Source organism: Oncorhynchus kisutch, linkage group LG1, assembly GCF_002021735.2.
Source record: "Oncorhynchus kisutch isolate 150728-3 linkage group LG1, Okis_V2, whole genome shotgun sequence".
Classification (NCBI taxonomy): domain Eukaryota; kingdom Metazoa; phylum Chordata; class Actinopteri; order Salmoniformes; family Salmonidae; genus Oncorhynchus; species Oncorhynchus kisutch.
The window spans coordinates 70,056,912-70,071,906 of NC_034174.2; the positions used below are offsets into that span (position 1 = coordinate 70,056,912).

A 14,995-nucleotide genomic window follows, 5' to 3' on the forward strand; every position below is an offset into this window, starting at 1 on the left:
ATGACATCTTAAATCAAATTGGAAATATGCCTGGGTATATCTGTTTCTGCATTCAACAATGATGCGTCATTGTTTTGCCAAATGCGGACTGAGTAACGCTGACAAGACAACTAAATGGCTAACACTTTGACAACTAGTCTAATATCTCAAATATCTCATTTCTATGGAAGCTAATGATGTGTTTCTGCCCCCCCCGCTCTTTCTCTCTCTCTCTCTCTCTCTCTTTCCTTCCCTCTCTCTCTTTCCATCCCTCCCTCACTCCCTCCCTCTCCCCTTCACTCCCTGCCTCTCTTCCTCTCTCTCTCGCGCCCTCTTTCCCTCCCTCTTTCTTTCCCTCCCTCCCTCTCGCCCCCTCCCTCCCGCTCTCGCTTTCTCTCGCTCCAAACCTCCTGTCTGTCTGTCTCTGTCTGTCTGTCTGTAGGAGATGGAGCAGATGCAGCGCTACAACCAGCGTCTGATTGAGGAGATGAAGAACAGGCAGACACAGGAGAGGGCCCGCTTACCCAAGATCCAGCGCAGCGAGGCCAAGACGCGCATGGCCATGTTCAAGAAGAGCCTTCGAATCACTGGGGGCCCCATCACACCCGAGCAGGAGAGGGAGAAGGTCAAACAGGTGAGAGATAATGGTCAAAAAACACATAATTGAGAATGGAAACCTATGTATTTAGATGTTATTTTCAAAGTATAATCAAATCAAATTTTATTGGACACATACACATATTTAGCAGATTTGATGCACCTGTACTGACCTCACCTTCTGAACGATAGCGGGGTGAACAGGAAGTGGCTCGGGTGGTTTATGTCCTTGATGATCTTTTTGGCCTTCCTGTGACCTCTGGTGGTGTAGGTGTCCTGGAGGGAAGGTAGTTTGCCCCCGGTGATGTGTTGGGCAGACCGTACCACCCTCTGGAGAGCCCTGCGGTTGCGGGCGGTGCAGTTTCCGTACCATCCGGTGATACAGCCCAACAGGATGCTCTCGATTGTTTATCTGTAAATGTTTGTGAGGGTCTTAGGGGCCAAGCCAATTTTTTCGTCAGTGATGTTTACGCCGAGGAACTTGAATCTTTCCACCTTCTCCACTGCGGTTCTGTCTGTGGATATAGGTGTGTTTCCTCTGTTGTTTCCTGAAGTCAATGATCAGCTCCTTTGTTTTGTTGGTGTTGAGGGAGAGGTTATTTTCCCGGCACCACTCCACCAGGGTCCTCACCTCCACTCTGTAGGCTTCCTTGTCATTGTTGGTAATCAGGCGTACTACTGTTGTCATCTGCAAACTTGATGATTGAGTTGGAGGTGTGCGTGGCCACGCAGTCATGGGTGAAGGAGTACAGGAGGGGGATGAGCACGCCCCTGTGTTTTTTCCTACCTTTACCACCTGGGGGTAGCCCGTGAGGAAGTCCAGGATCCAGTTGCACAGGGCAGGATTCAGACCCAGGGCCCCAGGCTTGATGATGAGCTTGGAGGGTACTGTTGAAGGCGTGGTATAGTCAATGAACAACATTCTTACATAGGCTTTCCTCTTGTCCAGATGGGATAGGGCAGTGTGCTGTTCTGATGGCGATTGCATCATCTGTGGATCTATTGGGATGGTATGCAAATAGAAGTGGTTCTAGTGTGTCAGGTAAGGTAGAGGTGATATGATCCTTAACTAGCCTCTCAAAGGACTTTATGATGACAGAAGTGAGTGCTATGGGGCGATAGTCATTTATTTCAGTTATCTTTTCTTGGGTACAGGGACAATGGTGGACATCTTGAAGCAAGTGGGGACAGCAGACTTGGATTGGGAGAGATTGTATATGTCCGTAAACACACCAGCCAGCTGGTCTGCGCATGCTCTGAGGACGCGGCTAGGGATGTCGTCTGGGTCGGCAGCCTTGTGATGGTTAACACGCTTAAATGTTTTACTCACGTCGGACATGGAGAACGAGAGCCCACAGTCCTTGGGAGCAGGCCACGTCAGTGGCACTGTGTTTTCCTCAAAGCGGGCGAAGAGGTTGTTTAGCTTGTCCGGGAGCAAGAAGTGGGTGTCCGTGATGTGGCTGGGTTTTCCCTTTGTAACCCGTGATTGTCTGTAGACCCTGCCACATACTTCTCGTGTCTGAGCCGTTGAATTGCGACTCCACTTTGTCTCTGTACTGATGTTTTGCTTGTTTGTTTGCCTTATGGAGGGAATAACTACACTGTTTCTATTTGACCATATTCCCAGTCACCTTGCCATGGTTAAATGCGGTGGTTCGCGCTTTCAGTTTTGCGCCAATGCTGCCAGCTAATGAGGGATTATAGACATTGCTTTCAGTGGAGAAAGAGGTGAAGTCTCAGAGCTTGTTGATCCAAGTCAAAGGGACTTTCCCAGGCACTGAAGGATTTACAGTACTTGCTAGGTCAAGCTTGAGACTCCCAGTGCAAATTAAACATGTATCAAGTTCCAACTGTAATTGGGCCTATTTTAATACTCGTGGGAGTTGAATAACTGAGATGTTCTGTGTGTTTGACAGTTTGCAGCCCAGGAGGAGAAGAGGCAGAAGAATGAGAGGCTCCACCAGCACCAGAAACATGAGAACCAGATGAGAGACCTGCAACTGCAGTGTGACACCAACATCCGGGAGCTGCAGCAGTTACAGGTACGCTCTCAGAAATAAAGGTGTAGATTTGTTCCTAAAGGGGTACAACTTCTTGTCACTGGGGTGGTACCCTGTAAGGTCCTCCTTTGTACTTTTAGTTATGGGTACATATTTGTACCCACGTTCATACCTCAGATAGTGCCTTTCTCCACAGGTACAAAAGCATGCTTTGTGCCTTTACACTATATAGTACCATCACAGTGACAAAGCCATTTGTTCCTTGAAAGTGGCAAAAATGGACCTCTACCATAGACCACTTAAACTTGTACAATATTTCCACTCACGGGTGGCCAAAAAGAACTATCTGAAAGCCACTCCCCCGCTGTGCCAAGCCTCCAATACAATTTCCCAATTTGCCTTTTTGATTGAATTGTAGAGTTACCACCATTGACTGTATTTGTTAGTAACAGAACCATTGTTGTTAAATTCTTTTATTTTCAGTCACAAGTGAGTACCTAAGCATATATTACCATTAAAATTAAACTCTTTATTACAATACATTACATATCTCATGAGGCCTTATTTTGAAGCCTAGTTTTACTCTAATACAGTAGCATGAAACTCATGGTTTATAGGCTACGTCAGGCCTGCTTGCAAAGTTCTGTAAACATACCCCAAATTCTGGGAATTTTGGGATATTCTGGTTTGAAGCATTTGTAATTCCTATTGGAATCCAGCCAGAGTTAGGATATCCAACTGTTGGAATTTTATTCACCTGCAACATGCATTCACAATGACTGCCAGAGTTGACCTTTCTAGCGCAGGTGTTCTGCTAGAGGAACCTCTCGACAACATTCCGCTGAAAATATATATATTTTTAGAAATATGTAACTTTCACACATTAACAACTCCAATACAGCAAATGAAAAATACACTTCTTGTTCATCTACCCATCGTGTCTGATTTCAAAAAGGCTTTACAGCGAAAGCACAACATATGGTTATGTTAGGTCAGAGCCAAGTCACAAAAACACACAGCCATTTTTACAGCCAAAGATAAGAGTCACTAAAAGCAGAAATATAGATAAAATTAATCACTAACCTTTGATGATCTTCATCAGATGACACTCATAGGATTTCATGTTACACAATGCATGTATGTTTTGTTCGATAATGTGTATATTTATATCCAAAAATCTCAGTTTACATTGGCGCGTTACGTGCAGTAATGTTTTGATTCCAAAACATCCGGTGATTTTGCAGATACCCACATCAAATCCCAGAAATACTCATAATAAACATTGATAAAAGATACAAGTTTTATTCACAGAATTAAAGATAGACTTCTCCTTAATGCAATGTGTCAGATTTTTTTTAAACTTTATGGAAAAAGCATAATCTATCTTCATAATGATCTTCATCAGAATGCACTCCCACTTCCATAAAGTCCATCATTTATGTCCAAATTGCCACTTGTTGTTAGCGTGTTCAGCCCAGTAATCCATCTTCATGAGGCGCGAGCACTACGTCCAGGTAAAAACTTGAAAAGTTCCGTTACAGGTCGTAGAAACATGTCAAACGATGTATGGAATCGATCTTTAGGATGCTTTTAACATTAAACTTCAATGATTTTCCAACTAAGCCTCCCGGGTGGCGTAGTGTTTAAGGGCGCTGTACTGCAGCGCCAGCTGTGCCACCAGAGACTCTGGGTTCTCGCCCAGGCTCTGTCATAACCGGCCGCGACCGGGAGGTCCGTGGGGCGACGCATAATTGGCCTAGCATCGTCCGGGTTAGGGAGGGTTTGGCCGGTAGGGAAAATCCTTGTCTCATCGCGCACCAGCGACTCCTGTGGCGGGCCGGGCGCAGTGCGCGCTAAACAAGGTTGCCAGGTGCACAGTGTTTTCTCCGACACATTGGTGCGGCTGGCTTCCGGGTTGGATGGCGCTGTGTTAAGAAGCAGTGCGGCTTGGTTGGGTTGTGTATCGGAGAACGCATGACTTTCAACCTTCGTCTCTCCCGAGCCCGTACGGGAGTTGTAGCGATGAGACAAGATAGTAGCTACTAAAAACAATTGGATACCACGAAATTGGGGGGAAAAAGGGGTCAAATTCAAAAAATATATAATAATAAAAAATAATAATGTTCCAACTGGAGAATTCCATTGTCTGTAGAAAAGCACTGGAACGAGAGCTAACTCTGTCGGGACCGCGCATCACAAGCCTGAGACACTCTGCCAGACCACTGACTCATTCAGCTCCCATTCCCCCCTCCTTTATAGCAGAAGCCTGAAACAAGTTTCTAAAGACAGTTGACATCTAGTGGAAGCCTTAGGAAGTGCAACTTGACCCCATAGACATGGGCTGCAAACTGACATGTATTCGGTAGGTCAAGCATCGAAAAACCGCAAACCTCAGATTTCCCACATCCTGGTTGGATTTTTCTCAGGTTTTTGCATGCCATATGAGTTTTGTTGTACTCACAGACATCATTCAATCAGTTTTAGAAACTTCAGAGGGTTTTCCATCCAATACTACTAATAATATGCATATATTACATCTGGGACTGAGTGGGAGGCAGTTTAATCTGGGCACGCATTTCATCCAAAAGTGAAAATGCTGCCCCCTATCCCAAACAGGTTTTAAGAACATTTTGAGGAGACTACCGAAGTCATTTAAATTGGAACAAACCATTTCAGTAATAGGAGAAAAAAATCAAACTAACTGATTGGATTCGTTTAGAAACATTTATGTTATTTATCTTTGTGTAGCATATGATTAATCAATCAATGTACATGCAAAAACACAGATATTCAAAATATTTCTTTAAAAAATCAACCTGCTGTAGAGCATGCTGGGAAATATGAAGATAATAATTATGGTACAAATGTGGCTTTTTGGGATACCACCTCAGTGTCAAAGCCGTTTTTATAGGTGGCAGAACGTTAGCATTGTATGGTGGGTATTGAGGGTTAACAAAATACATTTGCCACCTAGGAAATTTACCTTCACATTACCCCTTTTGTGAGTGTGATGATTGTACCTTTTTATATTCATAATATGGGTTACAAAAATGGACCATTATACTCTTTGTCTGCACATGTACCCTAAAAGGTACGAAACAGTACCATGTGAGATCATTATGTTTATTTAGATATTTTTGTACTCCAGGGAACAATAACGTACCCTTATTTCTAAGAGTGTATAGTATAACATGTATAGTACGCGCACATGGATATCAGGGATTCTGTAATTGCACAAGGTGCAATAGAAAACACACACACACTTTGATTCATCTGTGATTCAGTACAGCGTGTAACACCCAATGTGTGTATTTGTGTTTTTCAAGAATGAGAAGTGCCACATCCTGATAGAGCACGAGACCCAGAAGCTGAAGGAGCTGGATGAGGAGCACAGCCAGGAGCTGAAGGAGTGGAGGGAGAAACTACGACCCAGGAAGAAGGTATCCATCACACCAGTTAACCCTTCACAGGAAATTATTTCTCTTTCTATTGAATATTTGGCACATATTTTGTTTCGGAGATGGAGAGACTTGTCGTTGAAACATATGGTAGGGTGGGAGGTAGCCTAACGGTTCGAGTGTTGGGACAGTAACCGAAATCTGCTAGTTTGACTCCTAGAGCTGAACAAGGTGAAACACTTGTCCACGTGCCCTTGAGCAAGACACATAACCCTAACTGCTCCGCTGATAATGCCTGACCCTGACTGTGACCCCACTCTCTGAGGGTGTCTCCGGGTGTCTCAGGGCGATGTGTAAGAAAACAAATGCGTATCTGGTACATGTGTGAAACAGTACAAATATAAGCAGCCTCCAAATGAGTATTATGTAATCTCTTGCTTGGGATCCGCTCGCCGACCATTTGTCTGTTGTTCTTAGGCTCTGGAGGAAGAGTTTGCCAGGAAGCTTCAGGAGCAGGAGATCTTCTTTAAGATGAGTGGAGAGTCAGAGTGCCTTAACCCCTCAGCCCAGAGCCGCATCTCCAAGTTTTACCCCATCCCCAGTGTCCACTCCACTGGCTTCTAGGGGTTAACCCATTCATGGCACTCCGGATGAACATAAACATATATCCACATATCGAAGGCACACTCAATGAATAGATATACACACTTCCGGATGGATACACCCACACACACATACAAATAGACTGGCGAGCGTGCACACACACACACACACACACACACACACACACACACACACACACACACACACACAGACAGACAGACAGACAGACTAATAAGACTGAGCCTCTGCTGCCTTGCCCCGTCTCCATTGATGACAATCGGGGAGGAAGGGGCGATATCTCCGAGGGTGTGTACCCCTCTATCGGTTTCTGGACGAGGATGGGACAGTAGCCCTCAAGCTACAGACTATGTTAATCATGAAGACCTTTTTAATGGTGATCTGTTATATATATATATAATTGACCCCCTTTTCATTGTATAGGGTCGTGGTCAGTCGGGCACTCCGTAGCAACAGTTTGAATTTGTGTTTTTATTGTAGAAGTAGTACCTCCCCGTTTCACTCCATTTCAAATCATTTTCCACTGACTGAAAAAAAAAAAAAGTTTTATTTCTTATAGCTTCCTCTTTTGAAATGAGTTATGAAGGAGATTCTTGACATTATGCATTTTCAAATGTGATACTTTGTGCACTCTGCTCCTCAAATCCTTGCCTCCATGTCACTAAAGTGTCTCAGTCAGATTAAATTTTTCACTGCTGATTCTTTTTCATTTGTGAATCTTTTTTCTTGAAGAATCTAGTGCCCGTATACTTTTATTTCAATGGACTTGCTTTTCAAATTTAAGCTTCCTCTGAAGAAAAAAAAACTATTGCTGCTTGATTTTTATACCGTTAGTTATTTGCACTAAATCAGAGCTGCCCAACCCTCTTTCTGTAGATCTACTGTCCTGTAGGTTTTCAGTCCAACCCTAATTAAGCATATCTGATTCAGCTAGTTAAGGTCTTGTTGAGCAGCTAATTAGTCGAATCAGGTGTGTTAAATTAGGGTTGGACTGAAAACCCACAGGACGGTAGACCTCCAGGAAGAGGGTTGGGCAGACCTGCACTAAATAAAAAGGATGAAGCAACATTTTGTACCAGAAGTCTAATATAATGAACTTATATATTCAATATCTATGGTAATGTTTGAGAGAGCTAATGATATGATAAGAATGTACTTTTGGTAAAAGATGAACAGCACATTTTTTTTATAATGAATCTTGACAAAGGCATGATATATTTTATATGCAATCACACATCTTGACAAGATATTGAATTTAGTTTCCAATGTACTAGGGAGTGACTGCCTGAAGTTAAGCATGGATTTCGATACAAGCATGTCTTCTTATGTTATAATTATGGTATCAAAAGTAATTTTTTGGAGCTTATTAACAACAGTTTGGGATTTCAATTTTTCTGCCGGAAATGGTTCCTTTCTTCTAGCCTGGAATTCAAACTGAAACACTACTTTCACTGTTGTTTTACTTGAACATTTGTGAAACGGTTGAGATTCCCAGGCCTAGTATCTTTCTTCAGGTTTCATGAGCATGCCTTTCATCTTCAGCACAACTCTTGAGATTTGTTTCTCTCTTTTTGAAATTTGGCGTAGTTGGCGAGTGGCCATTTTTGTTTTAGCATATCAAGGAGGGGCTATTAAAATGGTGTTTGTTTATATATCCAGACAGAGACAAGGTTTTCACTGTGGTTGCTCAAATGGCGTTGTTATATAATTCAATAGAAATCTGTGAGGACCTATATGAAGGTCTGTTTTGTTAGAATTTCATGCAAATGTTTGGTATGTCTATGTATTGTTTTTAAAATTGCCACCCATTAATAAGGTATTATTACATTACCATATTCATCAGTTGACCTGCATGGCTTTTGGGTTTGTTTGTAAGGAAATGATGATAATGTTTTGTTATCGTTCATGCTAGCTAATAGCCTTAGTGTTTTCAACAATGCGTATGAAGATATGGTATTCATGCTGTGTCCCTCTGTGTAGTTATTTTAATCAGACTTAGTCCCGCCCCAAGTGATCTTTATATTCGTATAGCTTCTATTGTATCATAGTCAAATGTTTTGTTTGTTACTTATTTAATCTAAGGATAATGAATATGACGTTATCATGAGTTGAACAGTTTTGATAACATTTTCAGAACTACAGTTTTAGCTTATTTTATCATAGATATGCATGATCTACTCTAAAGTGGTGGTAGCCTATAACCTTCCAATACAGTTTAAAATCATTTGTTAAAAAGGAACTGTTGGACCTGACTGGTTTAGGCCATCATGATTTCTGATTGGTCCATTTGTCATCTCACCCTTTTTTGATTGGCTGCAGGAACAACAATCAATCGACGCTATTTTATAATTGGTCTGTAATAGTGGCAAACAAAAACAAAACATCATACACAATGAAGGAGTGCAGTGCACCTTACACAAAATGAATATACTCTGCCAGTAGTTATTTATGTGGAAATGTATGTTTACTACAGTACAGTATTGTAGTTTCCTCAATTGTCAAATAGTTCATTTAAAATCTGAAATTTAATCTGAATTGAAAATATAATTAAATACCAATCATGTCAATATGTGTTATGTTATTAGTGTCATGATTTCCTTCTGATTTTCAAATTGTATCGTGATTGATTTCAGAATGTTGTTTGAAATTGAACTACCATGAAAAAATAATGTGCATTTTTAAGACAAGTTTACATTATAGTTTTTAGAATGCCTATGTACTGTAGATTTGCATTGTTCTGTAAATAAACAATTTCCTATATACAATATCGTGTGCCTGTTTGTTGTCATAGAGACGCTGAAGAAACAATGTGAACATCACGTTCCACTTTGATTAAATAAGATGAACAAAGCTTTATGTTTATAAAGTGATACCAGTACATTCAAAGGAGATTTTGACAATGGTTTTAGTTTCGTTCGATATGAAATGTTTTTCCTCAAGTACAAAAGTACAATAACAATAATAGTACAAAAGCTATTTAATAAAAATAGCACACCCTGTTCTATTTTTCAACACATAGTTGAACTATTCCTGCTATCAACATGCAAGGAGGTGAATTGGAAAGATACTCCAGATTAAACACTAGTAAAAATCGATCGTAAAGACGTCTTTGACACAACACAATACATCAGCGCATGGAATACTGTCCTGTTCAACAGTTTCTCCTATAGAAAACTATATATTTACATCGGTAATGTCTCCAAGGCATTAGGCCCCAGAATGTATGCTCATGACTCATGACATATTTCATAGGACTTTCATTCACCTTTGAGTATTTTATCAATCATTTGTTTCTCAAACGCCAACATTCCTCTTTCTTCTGTTGGTCACAAGTGTGTATTCTCCTGTGGAAAAATGTGAAATCTTAATGAAACCATATCTCTTTTGCATACCTAGGTCAGATCGACACATCATGAATAGCAGGGACACTTGTATTGAGGGTACTATCATGACAGAATTACATACAGTGCCTTGCGAAAGTATTCGGCCCCCTTGAACTTTGCGACCTTTTGCCACATTTCAGGCTTCAAACATAAAGATATAAAACTATTTTTTTGTGAAGAATCAACAACAAGTGGGACACAATCATGAAGTGGAACGACATTTATGGGATATTTCAAACTTTTTTAACAAATCAAAAACTGACAAATTGGGCGTGCTAAATTATTCAGCCCCCTTAAGTTAATACTTTGTAGCGCCAACTTTTGCTGCGATTACAGCTGTAAGTCGCTTGGGGTATGTCTCTATCAGTTTTGCACATCGAGAGACTGAAATTTATTCCCATTTCTTCCCATTTTTCCCTTTTTTCCCACAGCTCAAGCTCAGTGAGGTTGGATGGAGAGCATTTGTGAACAGCAGTTTTCAGTTCTTTCCACAGATTCTCGATTGGATTCAGATCTGGACTTTGACTTGGCCATTCTAACACCTGGATATGTTTATTTTTGAACCATTCCATTGTAGATTTTGCTTTATGTTTTGGATCATTGTCTTGTTGGAAGACAAATCTCCGTCCCAGTCTCAGGTCTTTTGCAGACTCCATCAGGTTTTCTTCCAGAATGGTCCTGTATTTGGCTCCATCCATCTTCCCATCAATTTTAACCATCTTCCCTGTCCCTGCTGAAGAAAAGCAGGCCCAAACCATGATGCTGCCACCACCATGTTTGACAGTGGGGATGGTGTGTTCAGGGTGATGAGCTGTGTTGCTTTTACGCCAAACATAACGTTTTGCATTGTTGCCAAAAAGTTCAATTTTGGTTTCATCTGACCAGAGCACCTTCTTCCACATGTTTGGTGTGTCTCCCAGGTGGCTTGTGGCAAACTTTAAACAACACTTTTTATGGATATCTTTAAGAAATGGCTTTCTTCTTGCCACTCTTCCATAAAGGCCAGATTTGTGCACTATATGACTGATTGTTGTCCTATGGACAGAGTCTCCCACCTCAGCTGTAGATCTCTGCAGTTCATCCAGAGTGATCATGGGCCTCTTGGCTGCATCTCTGATCAGTCTTCTCCTTGTATGAGCTGAAAGTTTAGAGGGACGGCCAGGTCTTGGTAGATTTGCAGTGGTCTGATACTCCTTCCATTTCAATATTATCGCTTGCACAGTGCTCTTTGGCATGTTTAAAGCTTGGGAAATATTTTTGTATCCAAATCCGGCTTTAAACTTCTTCACAACAGTATCTCGGACCTGCCTGGTGTGTTCCTTGTTCTTCATGTTGCTCTCTGCGCTTTTAACGGTCCTCTGAGACTATCACAGTGCAGGTGCATTTATACGGAGACTTGATTACACACAGGTGGATTGTATTTATCATCATTAGTCATTTAGGTCAACATTGGATCATTCAGAGATCCTCACTGAACTTCTGGAGAGAGTTTGCTGCACTGAAAGTAAAGGGGCTGAATAATTTTGCACGCCCAATTTTTCAGTTTTTGATTTGTTAAAAAAGTTTGAAATATCCAATAAATGTCGTTCCACTTCATGATTGTGTCCCACTGGTTGTTGATTCTTCACAAAAAAATACAGTTTTATATCTTTATGTTTGAAGCCTGAAATGTGGCAAAAGGTCGCAAAGTTCAAGGGGGCCGAATACTTTCGCAAGGCACTGTATAGTATCACTAGATGGATCCTACTGTAGCATCATGCTTAGGGATGTTGGTAAAGGGAAAACTTGAAAAGGTTCTCTGTGATAATTATGACGTACCTTTCTCCCCCTCCCCCCCCCCTTTTCCACTCCAGACCAGGGAGGCCTGCCCTTCCTGGGATGCCATCCAGTCCTGGTTTACCAGAATTCAGAGTGAAAGTGTCACAATGGGACTGATTTCATGACTTTTTCATGGTTTACAAAGACCTGGCAAATGATCAAGAGCGCAACTCTAAAGATGTAAAAAGCATAATGGTTCAAAAGGTACCTCTCTCGCCTTTGTGACCTGTATGTCCCATGTCCCCTTTCTGTCCTGGCCTTCCAGGGGGTCCCACAGTGTTTCCATGGGCTATGGATGATACATAAAGGTTATTTCATAGAAAGTTAAAGCTGCAATCAGCATTTTGGCAAATCCCCACCAATGTTCAATCGTGACAAATTGGACTTCACACTTGGTACTGTTCTTAATTTAAATGTATAATGTGAAATAAAGTACCAGTCAGAGGTTTGAACACACCTACTCATTCAAGGGTTTTTCTTTATTTGTACTATTTTCTACATTGTAGAATAATAGTGAAGACATCAAAACTACGAAATTACACATGTAGTGTACTGTAGTAAACAAAAAAGTGTTATTTATTTTATATTTGAGATTCTTCATAAAGCCATCCTTTGCCTTGATGACAGATTTGCACACTCTTGGCATTCACACTCTTGGCATTCTCTCAACCAGCGTCATGATGGAGTCACCTGGAATGCATTTCAATTAACTGTTAAAAGTTAATTTGTGGAATTTCTTTCCTTCCTAATCCGTTTTAGCCAATCAGTTGTGTTGTGACAAGATAGGGGTGGTATACAGAAGGTAGCCCTATTTGGTAAAAGACCAAGTCCATATTATGTCAACAGCTCACATAAGCAAAGAGAAATGACTGTCCATCATTGCGTTAACACATCCGGAAAATTTCAAGAACTTTGAAATGTTCTTCAAGTGCAGTCGCAAACAGCATCAAGTGCTATGATGAAACTGCCTCTCATGAGGACTGCCACAGGAAAGGAAGACCCAGAGATACGTCTGCTGCAGAAGACAAGTTCATTAGAGTTAACAGCCTCAGAAATCAGCAATTAACTGCACCTCTGATTGCTTCCCAAATAAATGCTTCAAGTAACATACACATCTCAACATCAACTGTTCAGAGGATACTGTGTGAATCAGGCCATCATGGTCGAATTGCTGCAAAGAAACCACTACTAAAGCACACCAATAAGAAGAAGAGACTTGCTTGGGCCAAGAAACACGAGCAATGGACATTAGACCGGTGGAAATCTGTCCTTTGGTCTGATGAGTCCAAATTTGAGATGTTTGGTTCCAAATGCTGTGTCTTTGTGAGATGAAGAATAAGTGAACGGATAATCTTCACATGTGTGGTTCCCACCGTGAAGAATGGAGGAGTAGGTGTGATGGTGTAGAATTCAAGGCACACTCAACCAGTATGGCTACCAGAGCATTCTGCAGCGATACCCCATCCTATCTGGATTGTGTTTAGTGGGACTATCATTTGTTTTTCAACAGGACAATGACCGAAAACACACCTCCAGGCTGTGTAAGGGCTACTTGACCAAGAAGGAGAGTGATGGAGTGCTGCATCAGATGACCTCAATCCAATTGAGATGGTTTGGGATGAGTTGGACCGCAAAGTTGAGGAAAAGCAGACAAGTGCTCAGCATATGTGGGAACACCTTCAAAACTGTTGGAAAAGCATTCCGGGTGAAGCTGGTTGAGAGAATGCCAAGAGTGTGCAAAGCTGGCATCAAGGCATAAGGTGGCTACTTTGAAGAATATAAAATATAAAATATATTTTGATTTGTTTAACACTTTTTTGGTTACTACATGATTCCATATGTGTTATTTCATCGTTTTGATGTCTTCACTATTATTCTACAGTGTAGAAAATAGTAAAAATAAAGAAAATCCCTTAGGTGTGTAGGTGTGTCTAAACCTTTGACTGGTACTGTACGTTAATGAATTGCATTTATACTGTATTATTGTCACCTCTGATGTATTCCATAAGGTCAGTGACGTTACTATGGGAACCAAACACACGGCTGAATCCTGGAGCACCGGGAGGGCCAGGGGGTCCTGGGGGTCCTTGAACAACCTGTGCCTTCTCCAGCTGAGACCGGTTCTCAACCACGTCCCTCAACAGACCATGGTCTACGGGATGGGAAACAATCAAGATCAGAGATAGCATATGCATTTACATCCAATGCAAAAGTAGGACTCTTCATTCATTGCCGATGGTCACTATCTTTATTTATCAACATGTGTGTCCCATTGGCATAGAAATTGAATTACTGGAACTGGCATCCTAATTCAAGTCAATGTGCCATTCCTTTGATCCATTGTCATTGGAAACAAATAAGCTTTGAAGAATTGCATTTAAATGTTGTTAAAGGTGTCTAGCTCTGAAAAGCATATTGTAGCCCTCCGATGACAGTATTGGATATTCAGTTTCACTTACACTTGATGTAGTCAGTCACTCGGACCGCTATATTGGAGAAGTCTGTCTCAGTCTCAGCCAGCCTTCTTCCTTCGCTGGTCCTGTGGTCAAAGGTGTGGCCGTACCCAGAGTTACCCTGCTCTCCCTTGTGTCCCTGAGGTCCAGGGGGACCTGGGGGGCCTGGGGACCCAAACATTCCCCCTCTTAGACCACCTGGTGAGGATAATACAATATGCCAGTTACACCCACTGATATGAGGCAGTAACTCAATGTCAAGGGTAAATTATTGCTTTGAAATGAATGGGAGTCTGTCAAATCCCCTATCAATGTCTATTTTTCTTTTTAATAAGTTACCTTTTTATCTTGGGAAGGACATCCATGAAGGGTAACTTATTGTACAGGCTCAATGCATTTCAAGTAATCTATTAACTTTTATTTCCTGGTTTTAGACCTACAGGGTGGATAATAGAAAACGAACTATTTCTGTACTGTTGTAACTCTAGGAGTCTTTGGATAGTACTGCAATACCATATCATTATCCACTTAGTAGAAAACCATTTATGAAACCCTTATTGATTTGACCATACTCACTCTGTATGTAGTCCTTGACCTCCTCCAGCCTGTATCCAGAGCTGCTGTAGGGGGCCTGTCCTGAAGGACCGGCAGGGCCTTGAGGGCCAGCAGGGCCTGGGACACCAGGTGGACCAGGAGGCCCCTGAGCGCCCAAGGCACCTCTGTATTCAGAATCTAGAAAGGACAGG

The 14,995-nt window shown here is 41.6% G+C and overlaps 2 protein-coding genes across 2 annotated transcripts in view; one reads left to right on the forward strand and one right to left on the reverse strand.

The window, feature by feature from the left end:
• Window positions 1–9,362, forward strand: part of LOC109907214 (serine/threonine-protein kinase 10) — a 35,113-nt gene extending 25,751 nt beyond the window's left edge. The window contains exons 15-18 of the mRNA XM_031831368.1: window positions 422–613; window positions 2,493–2,618; window positions 5,903–6,016; window positions 6,452–9,362. Of these exons, the coding sequence (XP_031687228.1) occupies window positions 422–613; window positions 2,493–2,618; window positions 5,903–6,016; window positions 6,452–6,598 (579 nt within the window). The 3' untranslated portion in view covers window positions 6,599–9,362. The remainder of the gene's footprint in view (window positions 1–421; window positions 614–2,492; window positions 2,619–5,902; window positions 6,017–6,451) is intronic.
• Window positions 9,363–9,554: 192 nt separating this feature from the next.
• The window catches only part of LOC109905541 (collagen alpha-1(XVII) chain), a 29,128-nt gene continuing 23,687 nt past the window's right edge, over window positions 9,555–14,995 (reverse strand). The window contains exons 47-52 of the mRNA XM_031831361.1: window positions 14,826–14,981; window positions 14,256–14,447; window positions 13,787–13,948; window positions 12,005–12,085; window positions 11,797–11,869; window positions 9,555–9,939 (exon numbers count right to left, since the gene is read on the reverse strand). Coding sequence (XP_031687221.1) covers window positions 9,879–9,939; window positions 11,797–11,869; window positions 12,005–12,085; window positions 13,787–13,948; window positions 14,256–14,447; window positions 14,826–14,981 — 725 coding nt within the window. The 3' untranslated portion in view covers window positions 9,555–9,878. The remainder of the gene's footprint in view (window positions 9,940–11,796; window positions 11,870–12,004; window positions 12,086–13,786; window positions 13,949–14,255; window positions 14,448–14,825; window positions 14,982–14,995) is intronic.